The 24,103-nt window shown below is 34.4% G+C and overlaps 1 protein-coding gene across 5 annotated transcripts in view; it reads right to left on the minus strand.

The window, feature by feature from the left end:
* Window positions 1-1,166: 1,166 nt before the first annotated feature.
* The window catches only part of LOC130446818 (collagen alpha-1(XVIII) chain), a 656,494-nt gene continuing 633,557 nt past the window's right edge, over window positions 1,167-24,103 (minus strand). For all 5 annotated transcript variants that reach the window (XM_056783294.1, XM_056783298.1, XM_056783297.1 and 2 more), the window contains 3 exons: window positions 18,166-18,383; window positions 10,491-10,820; window positions 1,167-1,968 (listed from right to left, as the gene is read on the minus strand). In XM_056783294.1, coding sequence (XP_056639272.1) covers window positions 1,914-1,968; window positions 10,491-10,820; window positions 18,166-18,383 — 603 coding nt within the window. In that variant the 3' untranslated portion in view covers window positions 1,167-1,913. The remainder of the gene's footprint in view (window positions 1,969-10,490; window positions 10,821-18,165; window positions 18,384-24,103) is intronic.

Below are 24,103 nucleotides of genomic sequence, written 5' to 3' on the forward strand. Positions count from 1 at the left end.
CTTTTAAGACATCTTTTCATAAGGAAAAACATTGGATTACAATCTATTCCAAAAGAATAGAATTGTTATTCTTATTGTAAATCTGATAATATTTGCATCGTAATTTGATTCTTATGATAATATTGTATTTTTGTTGTGAAAATTCAGAAAATTAGACCATCTATGGTTCGTATGTAAAATTTTGTCGTCACTATAAAATTTAGTCAGTTCATGATATTACCACCGAACAAGAAACTTTCAAATATTTCGGAATACGAAAAAATCAATTATTTAAACTATTCATGATACTAAGAACCATAATAATAATGTCATACAGTGTTGAAGCACTAACTTCGACAAAAGTTTCGAGGAATGCCCAATTTGGTAAAAAATTTACATAACGAACATGGGTTAATAAACATAAAAGAAGAACTACACATAAAGAAGATAACAGCGATAAAAAAATAGAGAAACAATGCTTCAATGTTTTCAAAGAAATTTTTACCGCTGTATTGCTTTTTCAAATTACATATCAAATTAACTGAAGCAAAATTTTTTTATATACTGTACTATATTGAAGCACTAACCCCGATGAAAGATTCGAGGATTGCCAAATTTTGAAAAAAATTTACATGAATTAATAGACAAGAATGAAGAAGGTAATGGCGATGAAAATAATAGAGAAACGATGCTTTAATGTGTTTAAATACTGTTTCATCATTGTATAACAAGCATAATTTGTATTGTATTTCTTTTGAGTGAAAGAAGTGTTCATAATTTTTTGTTATACAACTATCTTTGATGTATTTTGAGTTGAAGTTTTTGTTATATTCATACTGAACAAACTGTTCACACTACTACCACACCAGCACTCACAATTACGCTGTATGACACGCGTTTCGATAACCAAGTTATCGTCTTCAGAGACGATAATTTGGTTATCGAAATGCGCGACAGACAGTGTAATTGTGAGTGTTGGTGTAGTGGTGGTGTAAACAGTGTGTTCAGTATGAATATCACCAACGGTTTCAAACAATCATCAATATCCAACTCAAATATAGCCATTCTCAGAACTCTCCCAAATAATTCATGATATGTATCCAAAAATGTTATTGCTTGTGAGCTTCGAATTAAGTTAATTGAAGAAAGAATATCTCTCCTCTCAAAAGTATACTCATCGCATCGCATTGGCTCAACCTTTCATGAGACCACCGACTCAGGGAAGATTGAGAAAGTATTTTTTCTACGCCCATGTCCGTAAACGTCAAAAATCCCACTGTCAGCGTTTTGGTTTAATTAAATTCAAAATCAAATTTTTATTTACGTAAGACTTTATTTGGTTTATTTACACAAATTTAGTCAATTAAAAAACATAAAAACTTTCATCATTAACGAGATATATTTAGGATTGAAAGAGTGATGCCCATTATGCAATTTCTCTAAAAATAGGGCACGTTTTCTTATGTAGCATGCTATGAATGGGCGTAGAGTTGTAAGCCCATTACGCACTCATGAAATTTAGTTTCATATTGTATGAATAAACGGAAATTGTAACTCGTCAATCTTCTTACATGTTAATAATAATTGTTACAAAAATAATTATTAAAACATATCGAAAATTGCGAACAAGATGATTTTCTTGATGTTTGTTATATTTAGATCAAATTTTTTTTGATATCAATATTTCTTACACATCAATTTCTAATAATAAAAAAATATTAAATTAATCTAAGTACTATATATATACAACTTAGAAGCACTTATGTAAATACATTAATAAAATCACAAAAAAATGTAAAGTGACTGTAGTTAAAATACTTTTTACAATATTTTTAACAACAACGTAGTAGATCTCACACTTACGACACGTGACACAAAAAGTCTATATGAATTTAATGAGTATGGATGGAACGATTTTCTGTAAGATATGACGTTCAATGAATGGAATTCAGTAGGTTGTAGTATTCTTCTTCGTTGAGCTGATCATCTCTGGAAAAATAAAAAAAATCGTTACTTTAACATATAGGCAATTTTTTATTATTACCCATGTAAATAAATGGAGATCCTATGAAGTAATAAAATCCACTTGAATTTTTTTCTTGTGGAACTATAAATAAACTTTTAATATCTTTTTTATTTTCAAAATATAAGAAATATTAATTATCCTCTTAAAAACATGGGGTTAAAATTAGTCTTTGAGTTAGATATTAAATATCTTTGGAAAACAACAAGTAGTAAATCTTAAGGCACCAGATACTCGATGAAAATATTGTAGAAAAATCGGAGCAGGGCTGGATTAAGCTAGGGGCTTGGGGGGGCTATAGTCCCGGGCCCCAGTCCAAGAGGGCCCCATCATTTGGAAATCATTCTGTATTTTTTGGTGTTGATACCACAAATCTAACGTATTGATATTATTTTGTGAATTTTTCCGGGTTTTCGAATTCCTTAAGGGGGCCCCGTCATTATTTTGGCCCCGGACCTTATAACTCTTAATCCGGCCCTGAGTCGGAGAAACAAGGGTAGTACAATCCAAAAAGTATAAACTGGATGAATGAATCTATGGTGCAATATACGATAACATGTACCGTTTTCATATAGTGGCCAAAAACAAAAAATAAAATTGGGGAAATAATCCTCAAGGTTGGCCTACCTTGCAATAATGATTATGTCTTGCTGCAAGACATCTTAGACTTAGACACAGAATGCAGACATTCTGTGAGGTTATGAATCAATTATCTATCTAGTAGCAGATCTATGAGCACGCAAATTACGAATGAGGTCCACAGAAAACACAAAAATTTTGGAAAAAAATATATTTATTTTCCAACGTAATCCTTTTTATAATAAAATCGTCAAGCTCATTAATATAGTCTTTAACTACCGACATCAGCTCTTCATTGTTGTAATATCTTTGACCACCAAACTATTTGTTCAAGTATGGAAACATAAAATAATCCGAGGGGGTTAAATTTGGTGAATAAGTTGCAGAAGGTAGCAATTAAAACTTCAATGCATTAATTTTGGCTAATGTAATAACGGATGTATGAGTTGGTGCATTGTTTCGATAGAACAACACTTTCTTCTTAGCCAAATGCGGCCGTTTTTGCTTAATTTCTTCGCTCAAACGTTGCAATAAGTGCGCATAATACTCGCCGTTGATAGTTTTTTCTACGTCAAGATAGTCGATGGAAATTATCCGACATGCATCCCAAAAAAAAGGCGCAATGACCTTGCCTGCAGATGGAACGGTTTTTGCCTTCTTTGGAGCCGGTTTTCCATTTTGAGTCCATTACTTTGATTGTTGTTTTGTATCGGTTTTATCCATCGTTATGAAACGTCGCGAAAATTCAACTTTATTTCTTCACAACGCAGTTTTTGTTCCATTGTGAGCAGCTTTCTCGTGTGCAAATTTTCAGTTAATATTCGATGTACCGTAGTTTGAAGTTATCACTTCATTTGGTCGACGACTGCGATGCTGGTCTTAGCACATCGTACGGCCTCTGGTACCAAATATTTTACTGTTGATAACGAAGAAGTACCCTCAATAAGAGTAGAATCTAGTACAATTTTATATTGGTTGATGCCTTTCAAATAAAAGTATTATACTAAATAACAATAACCAATTTTTTCCATGTTTACAAATTCACGGAAAACGTTCACTATTGATGGTTACGAATCAACATGGCGTTTTCAAACTTGAAACTTTGGTATTTTCCAAACAACTACTGCCATCTCTAGGCCAGGTACTTCTGGGACCATCCTCGTACTCTCGGACCTCCCCGGGTACCGTGAATTAAGGAAACTGCGAAATCGGAACTGGATGGAAATAAATAATATAGAATAGAGTAGATATTCTTTGTTATAAATTCAAATGAACCGCGAAAATAGATTTGTTCTACCACCTACCATAGAGTACACTGCCATCGAAAATCGGCCATGCTGTTTCCACGGAATAACAACTAAGTTTGCATTTCTTTTTAGGTTATGTTCTGTGTCTAACGCTGCGCACAATTTCGGAGAATCCCCGGGTTGAAATAAATTTGTAATTTGAATAATTTCGAACTGGGATATATTTCAAAGATCAGTAGAGGCGAAAAAAGATTAATAGCTTACAAGCGGTAAATCTTTAAATACGCCACTAACTTTATCGAAAAAATATGTCTCTGTAAAACAAAAATCGATGCGTTCCAACATTTACTTATTAACTAAGAAATCGCCTCCCGAAGATTCGAAAATTTCAAACTCATTATCATCTATGAGAGTAGATTATGCCAGACGAAACTAAAAACATTAACAATAGAAAATCGAATTATACATGACAGGGTAATAGATTTGCTCGCACGAAAAGGCTTGAGGAGTAATATTATATTTACAGTTCTGTATTATACGGTTGTATATTTGTAAAAAAAATTAGCACGTAAAAAGTAGTGCTATACCGTCTGTTGTCTTTCTGTTGTCTAAACTGATAATTAATACAAAGTACATTTTTCAGTTCCATACCCTTCTCTATAAAATAAATATAGATCCGGTTTGCGTTTATCTTTTCCCTCACTATATATAGTAGCACTTAACGGCGTTGAATATAAAATAGCCGATGATATACCTACGGGTTGTTTCTACGTAAAGCGGAAAAAATACAGCATTGGTTAAATACCCTCCAGCTGCTTATACGCAGCAACTATTTAACAGACAAAAAGTGTATTAACTTTGAAATAGATTTTTTTTCAAGGCAGATTTCACAAAAAGATTTTCCTCGCATAATATTTATTGTGACCTCGGGCTGAAATCATTGTTGACTGTTTGTTCTCTCTTTGAAGCCTAATAAAACTTCGCTAGTAGATTTTGAGAGTCTTCTGTTTTTTAAAACGAAATTTCAAATAATGATGAGGGAAAAAATAGATTTAACTATATTTTTGAAGTAAATATTGGTTGGGGAGAAAGTAATTTTGTTTTTTTACACGTTTTTAGTAAATATATTGATATAAAATTTTAATGCTAATCAATATGAGTTTGGTTACCTTTTGTCACCTTTTTGGTAAAATCCACAATACCTTCAATGCAGAACGACTAAGGTTGATAGATTTTCTTATAGACTAGAGCAAATGATAATCCGATGATACATCAAAACTTCTCTTGACAAGCCACTAAAGATAGCGTTGTTGTGATTGAAGACATTGATGAATAATATCTTTTCAACACCACCAAATACTAAGAATAATCTTTTTCGCGATTGTTGAAAAACTTACTGTGGTCTTTCAACATCATCATCGCCTGTGAACTCGCTTTTTCAAAAATGTTCTAATTTAATTTCGTTTCAGTAGAGTTTCACACAAGAATAGAATTTCGACGTCATTTCATGTGCAGTAGCAGTATCGATCTTCGTTTGGTATCCAGACTTTCATAGATGATTAGAAAGTGTTTTATGGTCGATAGTTAGTTAGGTAGCTTCAGGATCGACACTTTGTCCTAGGCAAAACAACATATAACATGTCGCTGGGGATACCATAAGGATAAGTATAATATCCAACATGAATATGGAATAGAATCTGATACGCGGATGATGTGGCAGTTTTAGTGAGATTAGAGAAGAGGGAAGCTCCAAGGAAATAAAATAGTATATGGATGGAAAAAGTACTAAGCTAACTCACGAGGAGTATGGAAACATTGGAGACATGAAGGGAAGAAAAGAAGATTGATCTACGGAGTCGTATATAACTAACTTATATAACTAGAAAAAAAAATCAAAAAATAATGGAGACAATATAGAGAAAAACTCTTCTATGAGTTGTCAGCAGTTATAGAACTATATCAACGGCGGCAATTCATGTCCTCACTGGCGCAAATAAAAAAATAAGATGTAGAAAAAAAACAAAACAAATCAGATGGCACTAACAAAATATCATAAAAGGTGAGACAGGCTCTAGACAGGGCACGGATCTATTGCTACATATATTAAAAAATTGGAAAGACAGAAGACACCTGCACCTATTGCAATAAAAGAAGCACACCAGAACACATCTTATTTCAGTCTCGTCAATGGAATAAAATTAGAGAACTAATAGAAAAAAAAAAAATGAAAACAACGCTAATCCCGTTAAAGACAATAATGAAACGAAACTGGTTCATAATATGATAAACAAAATCATGAAAATAAAAGAAATAGGGGAAAGAGATAACAAATCAGCCAAGAAATGAAAGGGAAACAAGGACTGGCAGCAGCTGAGTTACAAGTCAAAGAGGAATGTTACAATTTTTGTAGAAAAGTGGGTTTTTAGCTCGTAGGCGTTCAGGCAACCGGACGAATCCAGCACACCTGGCACCTCTTCCCAGAAGTCTTTTCGATTTAACCACCCACAAAATAAGTTAGTTCGGTAGCGATGTCATGAGATGAAATATATAGGTATACCTTGTGTTTCTCAGAATTTTATTTACTTTTTCAACGGTTGTTTTATGAGGATGAAGTTTATCTTTAAGAAAGTCGAGCAAACCAGTTTTGAGAAAGGCGTTCATTTAAGCATGCACTACATACAGAAATTTTTATATATAGAAAGAAATAGCAAAATGAAATAGTAGTCTAAACACCCACGAGAATCAATCTCTCGATGACTGTCCTGTATAGATACACCTAAAGCCATGACAACATACCCAATGGCTGCACCAGAAGTGATCTCAAAACTTCAAATATATTTGAAGAGCGTGAAGGAAAAATTTCAATTAAAATCTTTAGAGGACGTCTCAGGAATAAGCCGAGACTTTCTTCAGAAAGACATCAAATCTGGAACATGCCTCAGAATGAATTACGAAATATTTACCTCAAAACTAAAATGGAGAGTTGAATTGGATCAAAATACCAAATTAAAAATGAACACAAATACCATCAAATAGTACAGGAATAGCTACTACCTTACCTGATTCAACAAATTGGTATCATAAAGGATTTTAGTTTACCTTCAGTCTTAGAAGACGATAAAGAGAAAGAAAAGATAACTTCGTTACCGAAACGAGCGTCATGCAGTCTAATTGTGAGTGTTGGTGTAGTGGTGGTGTAAACATTGTGTTAAGTATGAATATCACTAGCGGTTACAGAAATTCCAACTTAATCATAAAGGATATTAACTGTGTAAATGATAGAAAATTATTGGTTATATTTATAATTAATTCTTGTCACACTGAACTAGAATAGAATTTTTTGAAAATTATTTTTTTATCTAAATTTAACTTCACCTATGGATGTAGAATGCTAAGTTTTTAATATTTCAAAAGTTCAGAACTAGATGCAAGAGCTATATACATACAACGGTAACCCCATCTGTGAGAAAGAACCGAAGTTATTTCTTTGCCAACTTATCATATTAAAAAAATTTCTATTATATGATAATACAGAAAGATATTGTTGGAAACTTTCCCCACAAAGTTTTGAAATATATAAATTTTATGATCAGAAGTGGTATATGTTTGTTGTTTAATTGTAACCCAGCTTCAAATGCTTCGGGCCTGACAGGCACACAATAATTTTCTGTAAATATATCTCATAAATTATTATTTTCATGTTATATCACAAAGAACTCCACAGATTGCCCTATATTTTATATAGAATTTGATTATATAAGGCTGGCTCAAATATAAATCATAATTTTGGTATTTATTTATTATTCGGTTACAGAAATTCTTTACAATTTCTCTAGATTGTTCCCGTCATAGTCTACTCACTTTTACCTCCTTCTCGGAAGCTTTAGGATGCCTTTTCCATAAAAATATCTCGGCTTGTCACCAATAACTTTCGAATCGCAGTTCGCCAAGTGCACCTTTCAATTAACCAAATAAATAGAAGTGGCATGGCGACAAATCGGGACTCTGGGGAGTGTCTTCCAATCGTAAGCCAAGCTACAAGTGACCTGGCGTTGACTTGCAGCAAAATTACACTATCGAATGGAATATCGCGTCGATTAGATCTGCAGATTTGTTTCATCGTGTTTTCTAGGAGGTTACTAGAAAACTGCGCGTTCACAGTTCCTTGTTTATTGAGAAGATCAACCCTAATTACTTTTCTCATGTCCCAAAATACGGTACGCACCACCTTCCCGGTGAAAAAACAGCTTTCGCTTAACTGCAGCGCCTTAGGAGTGGTGTACCCAAGTATCATCTTTGGTGAATATTCGGTGCAGTGTGTGAATTACTGCTCAAAAATTTGGAAGTCTTCACACCCATCTGTCTAAAATTTTGCTCAATACTACTTACGATGATGCACAATTCTTCAGCCATATCGCGTACACTATTTCGTCGGTCTCTCAAAATGAGTTTTTCTACAGTGCTGATACCCTCATCGATAACATTTGTTCTGGGGCGCCGCGCATGTTGCAAGTTTGCCACCACTTCTGGCTTTTTTCCGAAAGTGAAACATCATTCATACACTTGAGTCTTGAAGAGGCACTCATGATGAATGATGAATTTCCGCGGATTTTATATTATCTTTGACAAAAAAACGGATGATGTTACGTTACTCAACAGACACTGGAACATCCTTCTCGGTCACGGCTATAAGTACACTATGAAGCGATGTTACACGGTCCGTGCTGTTCTCTAGGCTTCGTAACAGACAATATTTAACATCCAATGCAACCACTTTTATAACATTAAATTTTTCGCGCGTTTAATCAAAAATTCCGACTTCGAAGGCGATACAACGATTATAGCGGCGATAAAATTTTCGATACCATTTTTATAGTACTATTCGTCTCTAGACGAAAAATAGGATTCATCGGTGCCAAATTTTTGTCCAGCGAGAATTTACTTGGAATCTAAGAATAGGAAAAAGTTACTGGGGGGCCAGATCCTGAGAATGAGGTGGATGCGGAAGCAATTCAACGTCTATTCTATATAATTTTTCTACCGTTTCTATTGATTTGTGGCATGGTACATCGTCTTGATGAAACAGCATCTTTTCATTCATTGTCACAAATTGGCACGAGGATTCCACTTCATTACGATATAATAGCTCCAAACACTGCTTAGACTCATCGAATTATTGTTTATCATTCACTTATTAACACATGAAATTCCTTCTTATCCATTTCATTTCCAAACTCACAAAAGTTGCTTTACGCAAAATCATATGGATTCAATATTAGTAGCGCCATCTATATGGGTTATCCCGCCCAATATGTAAGCGTGACACACTCGGTAGTCAATAAATATGAAGAACGTTTGTTATATTGACAATATCGTTCTATTTTGATTATTAGAAGACTTCAGATTCTGTCATGAGCATCTAGAAACAAAGTCACTATGCCTCCATCAACAATTCGCATAACATGCGGAACTTTGAATGGAATGCAGTTTTCTGTTCTTCATAAACGTTACTACAAAGAGCTAACATTTGGAGAATTGTCTTCTATTGGCAACATTGGAGTATACCTAACACTTCAATTAAATTTTGCGTTTTATTAAATAAAGCACTTCAAAGTCTATCGCCGTAGCCTATCATCATTAAAATTTCTATTCTTTCTTTTTTGGCTAGAGTTGGCAAAATTGATATTGCGCTATTTGTAAGAATGACATTGAGACAGTGTTTCATTAAAACAGTTGAGAAAATTCACTTCACACTTACTTTAAATAGATTTGCAACAAAAATAAATGAATGAAGTCTCACGACATTCTTAAGATTGACAATTTTCTCAATGTTCCAACCATCCTTAACACTAACATGATTTTAAAAGTTATATCGAAATTATTTCTGACATTAGTTAAATCCCAGGAAACAGTATTACGAGGATGTATTCAGGGCCGGATTAAGATTTATAAGGCCCGGGGCTTAAATAATGACGGGGGCCCTTAAGGAATTCGGAAACCCGGAAGCTAGATTTGTGGTATCGACACATAAAAAAATACCGATCGGAAAAGGCCAGTTTCTGGGTCAGTTCCCGAAAATATCGATGCAGCTCATGACATGATTTTATCATACCGTCGAATTGGGCTAAAACGGATATCTGAAGCACTGAATATTTCATACGAACGCGTTCATTATATAGGTCACGTCAATTTGGACATGAGAAAAATTACTGCAAAATGGATCCCCAAATGTTTGAATGTTGACCAAAAGCGTGCAAGAGTTGAAGCATCGCGGTCGATCTGTGCTCGATTTGAAAAAAAATCTGCTTCAGTTTTTTTGGGATTGTCATGGAGTAATCATGACTGATTTTTTGGATAAGGGTAGAGCAATAACTGGAGATTACTATTCGACATAACTGACCACTCTTCGGGAAAAAATTGAAGAGAAAAGACGCGGATAGCTATCCAAAGGTGTTTTGTTTTTGAAGAAGCATTTTTTTTTGAAAGGTCTAGAGACGTTGCAGGTTCGCTGTAATGAATGTATCCAATTAAGAGGAGAATATGTTGAGTAATAAAATATTTTGACATTGAAATTTTGTTTGGTTCTATAGTAGACTAAGAATTTTTCAATATATCCTCTTATGTATTACCCAAAGAGAATTTGTTTTCCATCGACAACTTACTTATTTTCATTAGCATCCCTCCTCTTCCTTTGCACAAACTGCTCAGTCGTCGCTTCAATACAAAGCAATATTAGTCTTTTATCGCAAGGGTACGGTGTTTGTTCTAAAAGTCTTGGACCCTTTAGGCTTCCTGCCAAACCAACTTTTTCTTTCGAGGAAGTATGCCAGGCGTCACAGGATGTATCCAATGCTCTTTCTCCGTTGAGAAGAGCTCCATGCCATACTGCTTTTTCTGGCCACGAAAAATCAGACAAAACGTTCTTACCGCTGAACGAATATATTCTAGGAGGATGAGGAAATGCACCTCCGTCACCTTTGAAGATTTCAGCCCTAAAAATTACCAAAAATGATTACTATCGCATTTAAACTTCATACAAATTAGTTTTTAAGGATAGAGCGTATCAGATATCTCTGGAGACAATAGATTGTTTTGTGCATTGGAAAATATTGTTAAATATACGAATAGTTTGAATAGGGACAAGGAATCTATTCCTTAAAGTTCATTGTATAATTTATTAGTGTAAAAGTGAAACATCCAAACCAAAGTGGTTTTCCTGCTTGTAGTGTTTTTCGTATGAAGATAATTTGGTTACCGAAGCGCTTGTTTTTACGTTCAGTATTCCTTCTTTTCAAATTCCAAATAATTTTTTCTTCTTCATTAGAGTGAATGTAAATGGTAACAGTTCAAACTACACATTTCAGCAAAAAAATAGATTTTGGCGGCACAATTACAATCGCAAAAAACTGAGCACAAAATTGTATTTTTCTTAGTAAAATCTTGAAGCTAATGGTATAATTTATAGGTATAATTATTGAAAATAATGTTATGTTTCTTGCTCTCACAGTTCAACAATATGTTATGATCGGTAACCACCCTTTAAATGCTTGTTAACGATAGTGCTAATTAGGTAACTGACACTTATAAGATTAATGGAAGACACGGTTTCGGAACAAAATGACCGATTTATTCTCAGCACATTCCTGAGAAATTGGACCGTTACTGGTGTTCAAGTCCAACTCAGAGAAATCCGAAGAGTGGCTGTGAGTAGATGGAAAGTCAGAAAAAGACTTAAAGCCAACAAACTAGCCCCAGCTTACCGAGTAGCTCGTCTATGATTTGTTAGAGAACACGTTAATTGGACTGTCGAACAATGGGACTTAGACGAAAACAAAGTGTGCCTACATGGTATCAATAGAAGAGGACGAGTCTACAGAAGACCCAGAGAAAGATTTGCGAGGTGTTGCATGAAACAAAATGTGGCTTTTGGAGGAGGTTCCTGAATGGTTTGGACGGACATTTCAATAGAAGAAGAAACCGAGTTGGTATGTTCCTGCTAGAAATCCTACACCGGCCGTTAAATTGGACCTCAAAACAGCGCTCACTGAAGAATGGGAGAGCATCGAACAAGCTGTTATTAGGGCAGGACAGGAAGCACTGAATATAGATCGATTACTACGAAATAATTTATTATTATGACGAATTTCAGTTAGTAATTTCTTTATACAGTTAATTATAACCTGTTTTCATTGCTTGATATTTTTTCTATACCAAGACGTACCAACATATACCACTCACTATAGAGCTAATATTAATAGCTTTGATATGCTGAAATTAGAAAAAGAATGGAAGCTGCAGATTTTTTGCTAGATACTTCTACCGTGACGATATGCTAAAAATGACCTTTGAAGGTTCAGAAGTTGATTAAATGAAAATTGCTGCAAAAGAAATCGTAAAACAAAATATGATGATCCTCGAAATTCATTCGGTAACTTCAAAATTCAAAAGGCCATTTGGCAACGGGGGAATTTGCGAAAAAATATCCCAAACTGTTGTTTATTCAAACAAATTAGTGGACTGTATATTTCACTTATAATTGGAGAAAAATATTCATATCATCGACAAGACTGGTCCCTCTTCAAGCAGGTCGTCTTCTTTTGCAGATTCCCTCATTGCCAGATGTTCCTTCGATTTTTTAATTATAAAATTGATGAACAAGTCTTGACGGTTGACATCAAGAACATGTAAGGAACAGTGCTGGCAAAAGACACTCTTCCATTGAACCAACCTCGTATATAAACTCCTTTATTACATTGAATTAAGTAGAGTTACTTTGAACTATTTAGAATGTCACGTTCTATATTTTTGCACCCTCCAGAAAAATTTATTTCAACCAGATGTGATACCGTGAAAAACCTAATTAGAAATTTTTAAATTCTGAGGTCATATCATTTCAAGCCATTTTAGATAAAAAGATTTGGAATAATAAATTTTTCCATTTAAATTTAAAAATAAAATTATGTATGTTTTCCAGAGTAAAAGCTAAACGGGAAAACGTTTCGTGCTACATACAAAATAAACTGTTTGTAGATAATTTCATGGTTTTGTTTTATGTCTAAACCGTTTGTAAATGTAGTAGTTGGATGGATATGGAATGTTAAGAGAAAAAGAGAACAAATCAGAGTAAGATAAACTTGTCTGAGTACATTATGGAAGTTCTGAGATAGATTCGTGTTTAGGTAAAAATATTTGCCAGTAGAAATAATTCATATCTACAATTCCAACAACATTTTCGAAAAATGATACGTCAAATGGAACTATGCTTAATTTTTCAGAAGGTTTTGTTGTTATATAAAAAAATGTCATCTAGAAAGTGTGAATATGTTGCTTATGGTCGAATTTGACTCATATGGGTATAGAAAAACATCAGGAGATATCTGTGCTTATAAAGGGAGATCTTGGGCGGGTATAAATGATACGTGTCCTCATAGTTGTTTATTTAAAAGTGGAAATTGTGTGATTTCACGAAAATTTGCTATAGTAAGGTTTTATTGGAGACGATTTCCTACTGTTGAACATCTGCTCAAGATTTTTCATTACTTGGTGTGGTAATAGAGTAATTTGATTAAAAACCCGAAATGAATATTGAAAAATTGAATAAGTGGTAGATGATTATAGTTCAATTCAAGTAGAATAAAAAATTATGAAAATGAATAATTCATTCATTCGAAAAAAACTCCGATTTGAATGAAATTATAAAAATAAGTAGAGGAGTAACCACTTTGAGACTTGTTTCTAGAGATCGACATGATGAATTTTCGCCTCACCTGCAAACTAAATTCGTTTATGTCCATGCAAGTTGTCGCCAAAAATATATTAATAACAAATATATTGAAATTCATAAGAAGAGGCAAAATGAAATTTTATGTCCACCTCTGAAAAAAATTAAATGAAAATCAGCGAAGAGAAATTTGCTACATCAATACTGCAACTTTGAGTGACTCCATCCTGAATTTTAGAGTCGAACAGGAAAATGACGCGAAATTCATAACATAATTGATGGCATAACAGGTTTACAGACAATTGAAGCAAAATATCTGATCAACCATGATATTTTAACAAAAAATTGGTACAATCAAATACACAATAATAAAGAAGAAGCGGAATATCGGATATCAAAAGTTTCCAGCGAAATTATTAGAGGGAAAATAAGAGCTCAAGTTTACGATAATGAAAATTACATAGCAAGTGACAAAATGCTTGAAGATTAGTCAATTCCGCAAGTTTTTAGTGTAGAAATAGTTTTAGAAGATAAAAAAAATGAAGTAAACACAATTACTGCTTTTGAAAAAATGTATAAATCTATGGACGTCATGAAACTACGAGAATTGTATCCACTTGATCTTGCGGATGATCTGCAATTCTTGAAGGCAACTTAACCTATTTTTTAAGAAAAGGAATTTAAAGGAAGCATTTCCAAATACAGAAATAATATTTTTCTGTGCACATTCGCGCATCCCAATAAAAGTGAATAATTTGTTTGTTTTTGTATGTTTTTTTCCTTATTGAACGATTTTTTATTTTCCTCAATTTATGGGGCCCAGGGCATCAAATTCTAATTCGCCACTGGGCACCTATACGTTTTTCTTACCAGGCAACTGTTTGTCAATTAAAACCAAATACAAATACTTTTTGAATTAACTAGAGAACTAGACACACGCACGTTAACATAGTCTTACTTCGTATTAAGATCAAACAAGATATGATAGATGATATAGTTCTCCTTTCATACCCAAGAAACTCTTTGAAGTGAACAAATGAGTCGATGCCAGTAGGAGCACACACGAAGACGATGAGATACCGATCATATTCACGCTCAAATCATAGAATGATGATAGAATTTTTTTTTTCGCATGGGTTTTACTCAATATAATCTGATTATATAAGCATATTTATAAAAACAAAAATGATTAGTATTTGAAAATATGTCGGTTTTCGTGCGCTATTGGTATAGAAATAACGTCTTTCATATCATTTTTCCACTGCATCAATCTGTGCAAAATGGCTACAAGAAGTTGTAAACGAGATGCTGACTCGTTTTGTTGTACCAGTCAAAAATCAACATACAGAATCCTGTACCTGCTCCGCTATTGTTGGAAAAGCAACTACTCTCTCAAGGCAGCCCGCAATCACGAAGTTCATCTGTATTCGTACATTCTGAATCTGAATAAAAAATACCACACCTCATCAGCTCTCAAGATCTCAATGATTCAATAAGAGACTTAATTCTTCCAAAAACTAGAGTTACTAGCATCGCGGTTAAAACAATGGAATTTAATTAAATCTGATGTTCGAATTTCCCGTCAAACAAAACACCATGAAGAATTTTCTTGTTTCTTCAGTAAGGAAGATGGCGTCTGTATTCGCCAGGATGTGAAAGGTCTAAATGAGGAATTCGGTATTCCATGTCATGCATCTGAATGGCGTCTTTTTATTGACAGTTCAACTAAAAGTCTGAAAACTATTCAACTACAAATACAAATTTCCATCGATTTCATTAGCACATTCCGTACATCTCAATGAAAATTTCGACAGTATTCAAATGCTATTAACTGCAATTAAATATATGGAATACAAGTGAGAAGTTATGGATGATTTCAAGATGGTGTGTTCTTTGACAGGAATGCAAGGTGGTTATACTAAACACTCCTGTTATCTATGCCCGTGGGATGGTAGAAATGATGCCGCTCACTATTTTCGTTGACTCTATCTATTTCTTACAGATTTATACTCATTATATGTCACTGCTTTGGATCTATACAGTAAGTACGATTTTTTCTTTTCTTTAGCCAGCATATTAATTTCTTTTGTGAACTAGGGTTACGTATTTGATCTTCTCCCGTTCTTTAAGGTTCTCCTTCCAAACGCTTCCTCTGCTGCTTCCAGTTTGTTCGCTCTCAACTTTGCCCATGCCATTTCGACGTCGTCGCAGTCTTGGATGTTATTCGCAACTATTTTTCCTCTGATCCTTTCTCGATATAGGTGTTCAGATTTCTTACGGAATGGTTGCACGACTGTGCACAAGATGGTGGTTCGCTGCAGCGTTTGCGAAAGCCAAATATCTCTGAGCACGAAGTAGGAAAATACAATGTTAAACGAGAAGCAATTGTCGATCTGAAAATTATATTAATGCCACCCACCATTGCATTTTAAATTGGGTCTAATTAAACAATTTGTAGAGGCTTTTAATCATAAGTCTAAAGCTTTCAAATTTTTGAAAAGTTTGTTTCCAAAACTCTCAGAGGTGAAAATTAAAGACAGAATTTTTGTTGGTACTTGAAAAAATTATGAATTGTGTAGAGCTGCTCAATAATAGGGACAAAAAAGCCTGGATCAGTTTTAAAGCAGTAGTTCATGGTTTTCTTGGAAACCATAGAGCTAGAAAATGAGAAAAGCTGATCGTTCACATGATCACGAGTTTTTCTATCATGGGATGTATAATTTATCTAAAAATGCAAACAATAAAGATAATATGGGAGCTTATTTGGAAGAACAAGAGGAACGCTTCCATCGAGATATAGTGGAATTTAAGAGACGTTACCAAGCTGAGTATACTGAAGGCATGATGGGAGACTATGTTTGGGTGTTGATATAAGAAACTTCTACCGATCAAATATTTTTAAATTTCTTAGATCCATTTCAAAACTGATCATTTTTTATATGTTTTGATAAATTATCTCTTTGTGGATTTGCTATGTGCTTTCATTGATTTTATGCTCATGAAGACAAACTCAGAAGTTTTTTGTTCTAGTTCTTAGTTCTAGGTATAAAAGCGATAAAAATAAATAACTTATAACCTGTGGGCGAAAATGTTGTACACCGGTGTAATGTGTGTCATGGAATAATGGTCGATAGTAATAGCTGTTGCTTACCAGAATAGAGACTCGTCTCGAAAGCGAGACAAAACGAGACGAGACCCTCGCAAACGAGAATATCGTGGACAAACTATTGATTTTTTAATTGACAATGTGTAATGTCAGTTGGCACTCGAAAAGTCTAAAAAGATCGATATCATTTATTGATCTAATTTGAATAAAGAAACACTAGATATACTGAAAAGGAAGATTTGGAGGACTACGAGGGTGAATCAAATATAAACGAAACTTTTGAACCTGCGCGCGCAATAGTGATGGAAGAACGTTCCGCTGTTATTGGCTGTTAGGTTGGTTTGTCAGGAGTGGGGGAAGCACGTGACTCATCATCATAGACTCGCTCAGTGTCCATCGTTACGATGTCCGAGCAGGAGGTACCTCCCTCTATTGCGCAACGTATTGTTATAAAGTTTTTAGCTGCAGAAGGTGTAAAACCAGCCGAAATCTTGAGAAGATTGACTGCACAGTTCGGGGAAAAGACGCTGTCGCGAGCTAGAGTGTTTGCTTGGCTTAAACAGTTCGTGGAGGGCCGTGAACGTGTTGAAAATGAGAGCCATGACCGCAGACCCCGCACCAGCATTACAGCGGGCAACATCGACAGTGATCGTCAACTTGTTGAAGGTGACAGGCGTCTAACAACTTCGGATATTGCAATTGCGATATGCAAGACTTGCATATCGCCGCAAAAGACGACACCTTCCAATGAGAAAAGTGATTCTCCTCCATGACAATGCTCGCCCCCATACGGCAGCCCTGACAGTACAAAAATTGGAGCAACTAGGTTGGGAGACACTGGAACACCCTCCATACAGTCCAGACCTGTCTCCCTGCGACTTCCATGTCTTTGGTCCTCTCAAGGAAGCTTTGGGAGGGCAAAAATTCCACAGCGATAATGAGGTTGAAGCATATGTGCGCAATTGGCTACAAACACGACCTGACTCTTTTTACCTGGAAGGAATTAAAAAATTACCTATACGCTGGGAAAAATGTGTTTCTAAATCAGGAGATTATGTAGAAAAATAAACTATGATTGTTTGTGCGTTTAAAATCAAAATAAATATTTTAAAAAATAAGTCTTGTTTATATTTGATTCACCCTCGTAAATAACAATTGTTGCCAAATATGTCGCATTAAAGTAAAATACGACATACGAGTAATTCGGCTTCCTTCTTAAATCAATTCATAACCATTAGGAATATACTGAAGGCACTTAAAATTGCTTGATATAGAGTTGCCAAATGACGTGAAAAAATCTTTTTCATGATGTTATCAAGTAAAACACAATACTGACCGATTAGAAAAAATATGTATTTCAAATCAATAATTACATTTTTACGATAAAATGTTATCATAGTATAAGATTCCCAAAAATTGTTACCAAATAGATGAAAAAAAAATCAACGACTGTATATTCAGTCTTTCAAATCTCAATTATTCCCATAAAATTTATTCATTGAATACTCACCATGAATTAAATAGCACTTCTCCTCTAAGATTGCATACCGGCAATTTGCGATCGGCTTGTCTAACTATGGAATCTACGTTCTGAACTCTGGAAGATAGAAGGGCCCTGAAGGTTCCCCGGAGACCGGCTCTTCTAGCCTCGCGATAACAAGCGTAATCGGCACCTCTTACCCCATGGATGTCACCGGTATACGCCTCGTTTAATGCCGCGAGACGTAACTACAAAAATAGTTTTTCAATACATAGATACGGTAATATCTTGGAATAACAAAATAATTGAAATTTAATAAGAGTCTATAAAAACAATATTATTTCGAGGTCTAGAATTATATATTCATAGAAAAACTAAGAACAACATCTTCGTTTTTATCTATAGGTAGTGATTGATATTGAATTACATGTCTCCGATAAATAAATCAGTTTTTAATTAAATTAAGCTCGTTTTTTTTTCATGTTATTAGCCTCGTAATTAATAGGAGTCTATAGAAGCGATATTCATTTCGAAATCTAGACGCATATATTTATAGAAATGAGATCTTACTAATTTGTATTGATCACATTATATTTCGACTAATTTCCTGATGGAACACAATTCGTTTTTGTCTACAGAGTGTCCCGGGATTTGATGTAAAAAATTCGGGAGTGTTTAGAGGCTGTGACAAAAGAAATTATAGTTATAGGCCTTTAAAGTTGTGGAATCAGAAATTATATTTAAGTATATTTTCTAAAATATACCTTCGAACATTATAAATTTTTAAGGGATAATTCTGCACTACTATCTGAAGGCCAGGGGCGGTTCATGCCCAATGGTTAATAATCCATAATTTTCACAGGGTCAACCTGTGAAATCTAAAGATAGCAAAACATTTTAACAAAAACTTTATTCCTCAATGGTCCAGATGCTTTGTTTCTCTGCCCCTTGCTACCTCAATAACCCATACTTCCTAGTTAGCTGTGGTGTATTTTCTTCCTTCTGACAGTTTCGTTTAAAGTTATTGCAAAAACTACAGTATTTCACGCGCAACTTAATACAATTCAAATGTTGAGTAACTTAACGTTGAGGTAAACTTAAAACTGTCGATGATTTATTGTGTAATTTGATGCATGTGGGCGAGTTCTAAACGTCGTCGAGGTGGTATTCACAATGTGGAAATAGCTGAATCAAAACTAAGACCATAAAGCAACATAACATAAGGTTTGGTTCAAATTTGTAACCTTTTTCTAAGAAAGGCAAAATATAAGATTACTCTAATCCCTTTCAAATGTTGAGTAGTGTATATTTTTTAACTAATATTTCTATTCAACCATTCAACTGAAAGGTAAGACTATAGAATAAGTTATTTGGCTTTAGAACGAATTGTTTTGAGGTTTTATGTCAAAAAAATTCATCTTTATATTGCTTATTCTTTGAACACAGCTATTGGGAAAAGCGCAATCGTAGCCTGACTAGTATCTGCTATGCCAGCACGCAAAACAAGCTTTTACATTAACGGCTGTTATAACGAAATAATCGCATTTTCGTAGAAAGTAATAATTTCTGTTTACTATTCATGTTTTAGTTTAAAATAACTGAATTCGGAAGGTTTAATCAACAATTGAATCAGAATATTCTGGAGCTGGAAAATGCATCCAGATTATTGCGGATTTACAAATAGAATACAAAATGTTCACAAGAAGTTACTTATGGAACAAATAACAATTTTTTCAATTGATTGGCTAATATTTTGCTCCTATTTTAAAAGTATTCATTTGTCGAAAAACTTTTATTTGATGTCAATTACCGTAACCTATATTCAAAACTTTTTTGTAGTGGCTCTATGAGGAAATTAAAGACTGGTTCATCCTTGGTCCGATCAATTTACGATGAAAATCACTTTATGCATGCGCGTCGTGAATTTTTACTTAAGACTGTAATTGCTCGTGGTAGCCTGGCTCTTGAAAATTTAGTCGCTATGGAACGAAAAAAAAATCAGCAATATTCGTCACTAAAATGATGCACTAAGCGAATGATTGATTGGCAAATGGATCGAGGAGTTTGAAGAGACTGGATAAACCGAAGTCCGGAAGTCCAAGGTCTTCTAGGACGATCAAAAACGTAGTCAGTGTTACATGGTCTGTCTGTGACGAATCCATTTCAACTTTCTTCAAAAGGTGAAGGTATTTTTATATCAAATTGAAACCTAAAAGTTCAACATATGCGTCAAACAGTACAACTGATTATTGCGTGAACGCAGCTATTTGGGGAAGGGCGCGTGAGGTATATCAATCGGTACCGTGACTCTTGGGAATTTAGTCACTATGAAGTGTTTCTCGGGAGCCGACAGTGCGTTGGGCGTGCGTGAGTTTCACAAAAACGCTAATTCAGCGACTGTAGCACGTGAAAAATTCTTGAATATTCGTTCGTCACTTAAACAACGAAAACGTAGACAGTTTCACTTGGTCTGATCGTGACGAGGCATGGCTTGTCTATTGGGAAGCAAGCTGTTACTTTTAACGTGCATAGATCCTCATTATTCCGTATTTTATACAGGGTTTGGTGGCTGCACCCTCACAAAATTAAGTAGGTGCTAAGCCTAAAGGTGCTGGTCACAGGCTTGACTTTGTGAAACAGGCGATAGAACATTTTTGCAGCGTTTATTAACATCTTGTTTCCGGATTAAGAGCATTTCCATCTTAATGAACAAGTCAACAAGCAAAATTAACTGCAACCAATTTAAAACACAAACATCAGAAACCTCTACATTAACCGAAAGTATCCGTATGGGCTGCGATGTCAACACGAGACCTTCACATTTAGACAAGACAAGATGAAAGAGAACTCACAGTTACAGTTAATTCAAAGCGTTATGTGCAGATGTTAGACCACTTCTCCGTTCCTGAACTGCAAATCTTTATTGGTTGTAATTATGGTCCCAGCAAAACAGATTAACCTCACTTACGTCTTTACCACGTGTTCGTGGTGAAATTTTTCCTGTTAAATTGATCTCTAGAGAGGTAGGCCTCTACGCGTTCCCGATTTAACACCTATGTACTTTTTCCTATTGGGACATGTCAAATCTAAAGTTTACACAAACACACCGATATTCCGAAATGGCAGCCATCACGGAAAATACCTGCCGAATCGTGAATGCCATGGACGCAATTTCCATTAGGACGATGTTATTTCCAAGAAACTCCCAAGCAATGTATTTTAATATGAAACAAATTCTTTTGAAACACCTTATATTAACCGGTGAAAAAATCGACTTTTTAGTTATTGTATGAATAACAAATATGAACTTAGGATATGGAAAGTCGGACCCTAGACCCTTCATAAGGATTATTCGTAGTTATTATTATTAGAAAGGGGCGGGAAAGCTGCTAATTGTGTCAGCTTCACGCTCAATTTCAAACCGAAAAAGTGAAAAAATTACAAAAGTCAAGTTTTCAAAGCATGCTATTGCGTGGAGTATTAGGTCATTGGTGTTGAAATTTATTGATATTTCCTCAATTTGTAGAGAAACGTAATGGATAATACTAATAGAATAATAGTTTTCGAAATTACCACGTATTAGAATCAACTTATTCCAATTGAAAGTCATTTTCTTGAACCGAGCACACATGTATAACATTTTTGAGAAAATATAATTGTGGTAAAAGAAAAAAATGGATTCAAAATAAAATAGCAGACTTTTCAACCCCAACTCAGACATATTTAATAGAGAATCGATGTGGTATAAATTCTAGACGGCATAATTTTCGAATATTACAAAGTTATAAGGGTCAAAGATCAATTTGAAAGCTTAACCAAATAATACGCCTGACGTAAGAAGAATATTGGAATTTTTTCTACACTTTCGAATTTCGTCTAACAATGAAAACAAAATAATTTTTTTGAACTGTAAAAATCTACTAATTTATAATAAATCAACATGACCAACGATTTTATATACCAGAGTATTCATTATTTAGAAAGAGAATTTATTTTTAGTTTCAATGTTTGTTACATCTAATACTTTCATTACTGAATGAGATGAGAAATGAAAAGTTAGCAACAGTTACCAACTAATTACCTCACAGGATGGTATAATAAATACTGTGGTAAATCAACTAATAAACAATTAACCCAAGTATACAAAATGCAGACTACATAACTGTAATTGCCAGAAGGTAACTTGTGCGACTAATTAACGGAGATATAGTACAATATTCTAATCAGGGCCTTAACTCATATAAAATCATAGTGGTTCAGTTTCTACCATGAAGAAGATAGAGAAAATTTACTTAGGAAAAAAACAAAAGTGGGTATGTCCCTCGTGCAAACTGCGACGGATATACAACAGAAAAAATTCAACTAATAGTCAATGGGATGATACCTGCGCGAATGTGCAGGGTTTAAAGTGTATCTGAATCACCGACGTGTCTACCAGTTGCAATGAGAGACAACCTACTAATTCCACTGTACTTCTTCGTATACAAACAAGCCAACACGTCCGTGATCAGGATCGTTGAAAGCGGATTTAAACAAGAGAGAATTATAAATTCAGAAAGATGGGAGAAATCCTCTTCCTAGATGCACAAATAATCGAGTCGAAGGTAGTCATGGAATGTCTGATAACACTAAAGGAACACACTAAACATACTAATGAAAGAAAAGGCAAATTATCTGGTAAAAATGAAGCTGAAGATTCGTTCCGTTGGACCAGAGCCGTTTCATTATCCGGATGGGTTATGACAGAAAAAAAACATGAGGATTCTATATCCGAAATTCGAGGTCGTACTTCGAAAATTATTTCAGCCAAGTGTCAAAAGGAACATCGACCTAAGTAGGAACAATATATTCTCATGAGATTTCTAGCAAAGGGAATACGAATAAGGAATAACTTCAAGTTTTGTAGAAAAGTTAGTAATAACCCAAGCATAGAATACCTGCATGTAACAAGATGCACGTATCCATATAGGGTAGATCGTGACCTGAAGTGGAGGACTAACTTCTTTGAAGCGGTCTTAAATAAGATCATTCATTAACGCTTTGGAACTAAATGGAAAGCTATAGCAAAACTGTGAAGTCTATCTCTAGTAAAAGGTAATGTAATGGATCTTAGAATGACCAACTTTTCAAATATCCCCACAAACAATGAGGAGAGTATATTCAGGTGACCTAGGTGGCCACACCATTGATCCACGTGTTTCAATTTACCTTTCTCAAAACCAGTTATCCAGAAGCCATCGAACATTGAGACCATAATATGATGGTGCTCCATCTTGTCGGAACCAAATAATAGGATCCGACTTCACGATTTTTATTTATTATTTATATCCGGAAATTCTGCAATTAGATCCGGAAACGGTTTCATAAGAAGATTTTCCAAACATCGCTCAATTTTTGAATTTCCGCGAAAAAAATTCAGACCTAATTATTATTACCCAAATCTTTTTTGGGGCGCTGGATGTGTTTCGTCTGAATCCAGTGGGAATTTTCCCAAGCGTAGTGATGACTGTACCTTCTAAACGTCGTTTGAAAACTTGAAGAAAATTTGGATTTTTGTCACAATGCCTCAAGAAGATGTCATAGAAGTCCCAAACGTCTTCACATATCTACTGAGAACAAATCGAACTTTGTATGTGTGCAAGCTTTGCTACAATCGATTCACTAACAATTTGTTGTGAGGCAGTTTATATATAATAAAATTGGTATGATGCTAACTGACGAACAGATATTTTTTCAAATAATTGTAAAAATTGATGAAAATAGATATTCTTAGAAGGTAGCTTCTGTTAGTTTTCTGTTACTTGATGTGTTTTTGTATTTTTCAAAATAAAAATTGTACGTCTGATGAATTTTCTGCATCATTTTATCATGTATCAACGTAATTATATAATTAATTATTTACATTCTATTGTAGTCAAGATGGCGACAACTCTAATTTTCGTTATTTGGAGTCAAATTTTAATGATCG

This window comes from Diorhabda sublineata, chromosome 7, assembly GCF_026230105.1.
Source record: "Diorhabda sublineata isolate icDioSubl1.1 chromosome 7, icDioSubl1.1, whole genome shotgun sequence".
Taxonomy (NCBI): Eukaryota; Metazoa; Arthropoda; class Insecta; order Coleoptera; family Chrysomelidae; genus Diorhabda; species Diorhabda sublineata.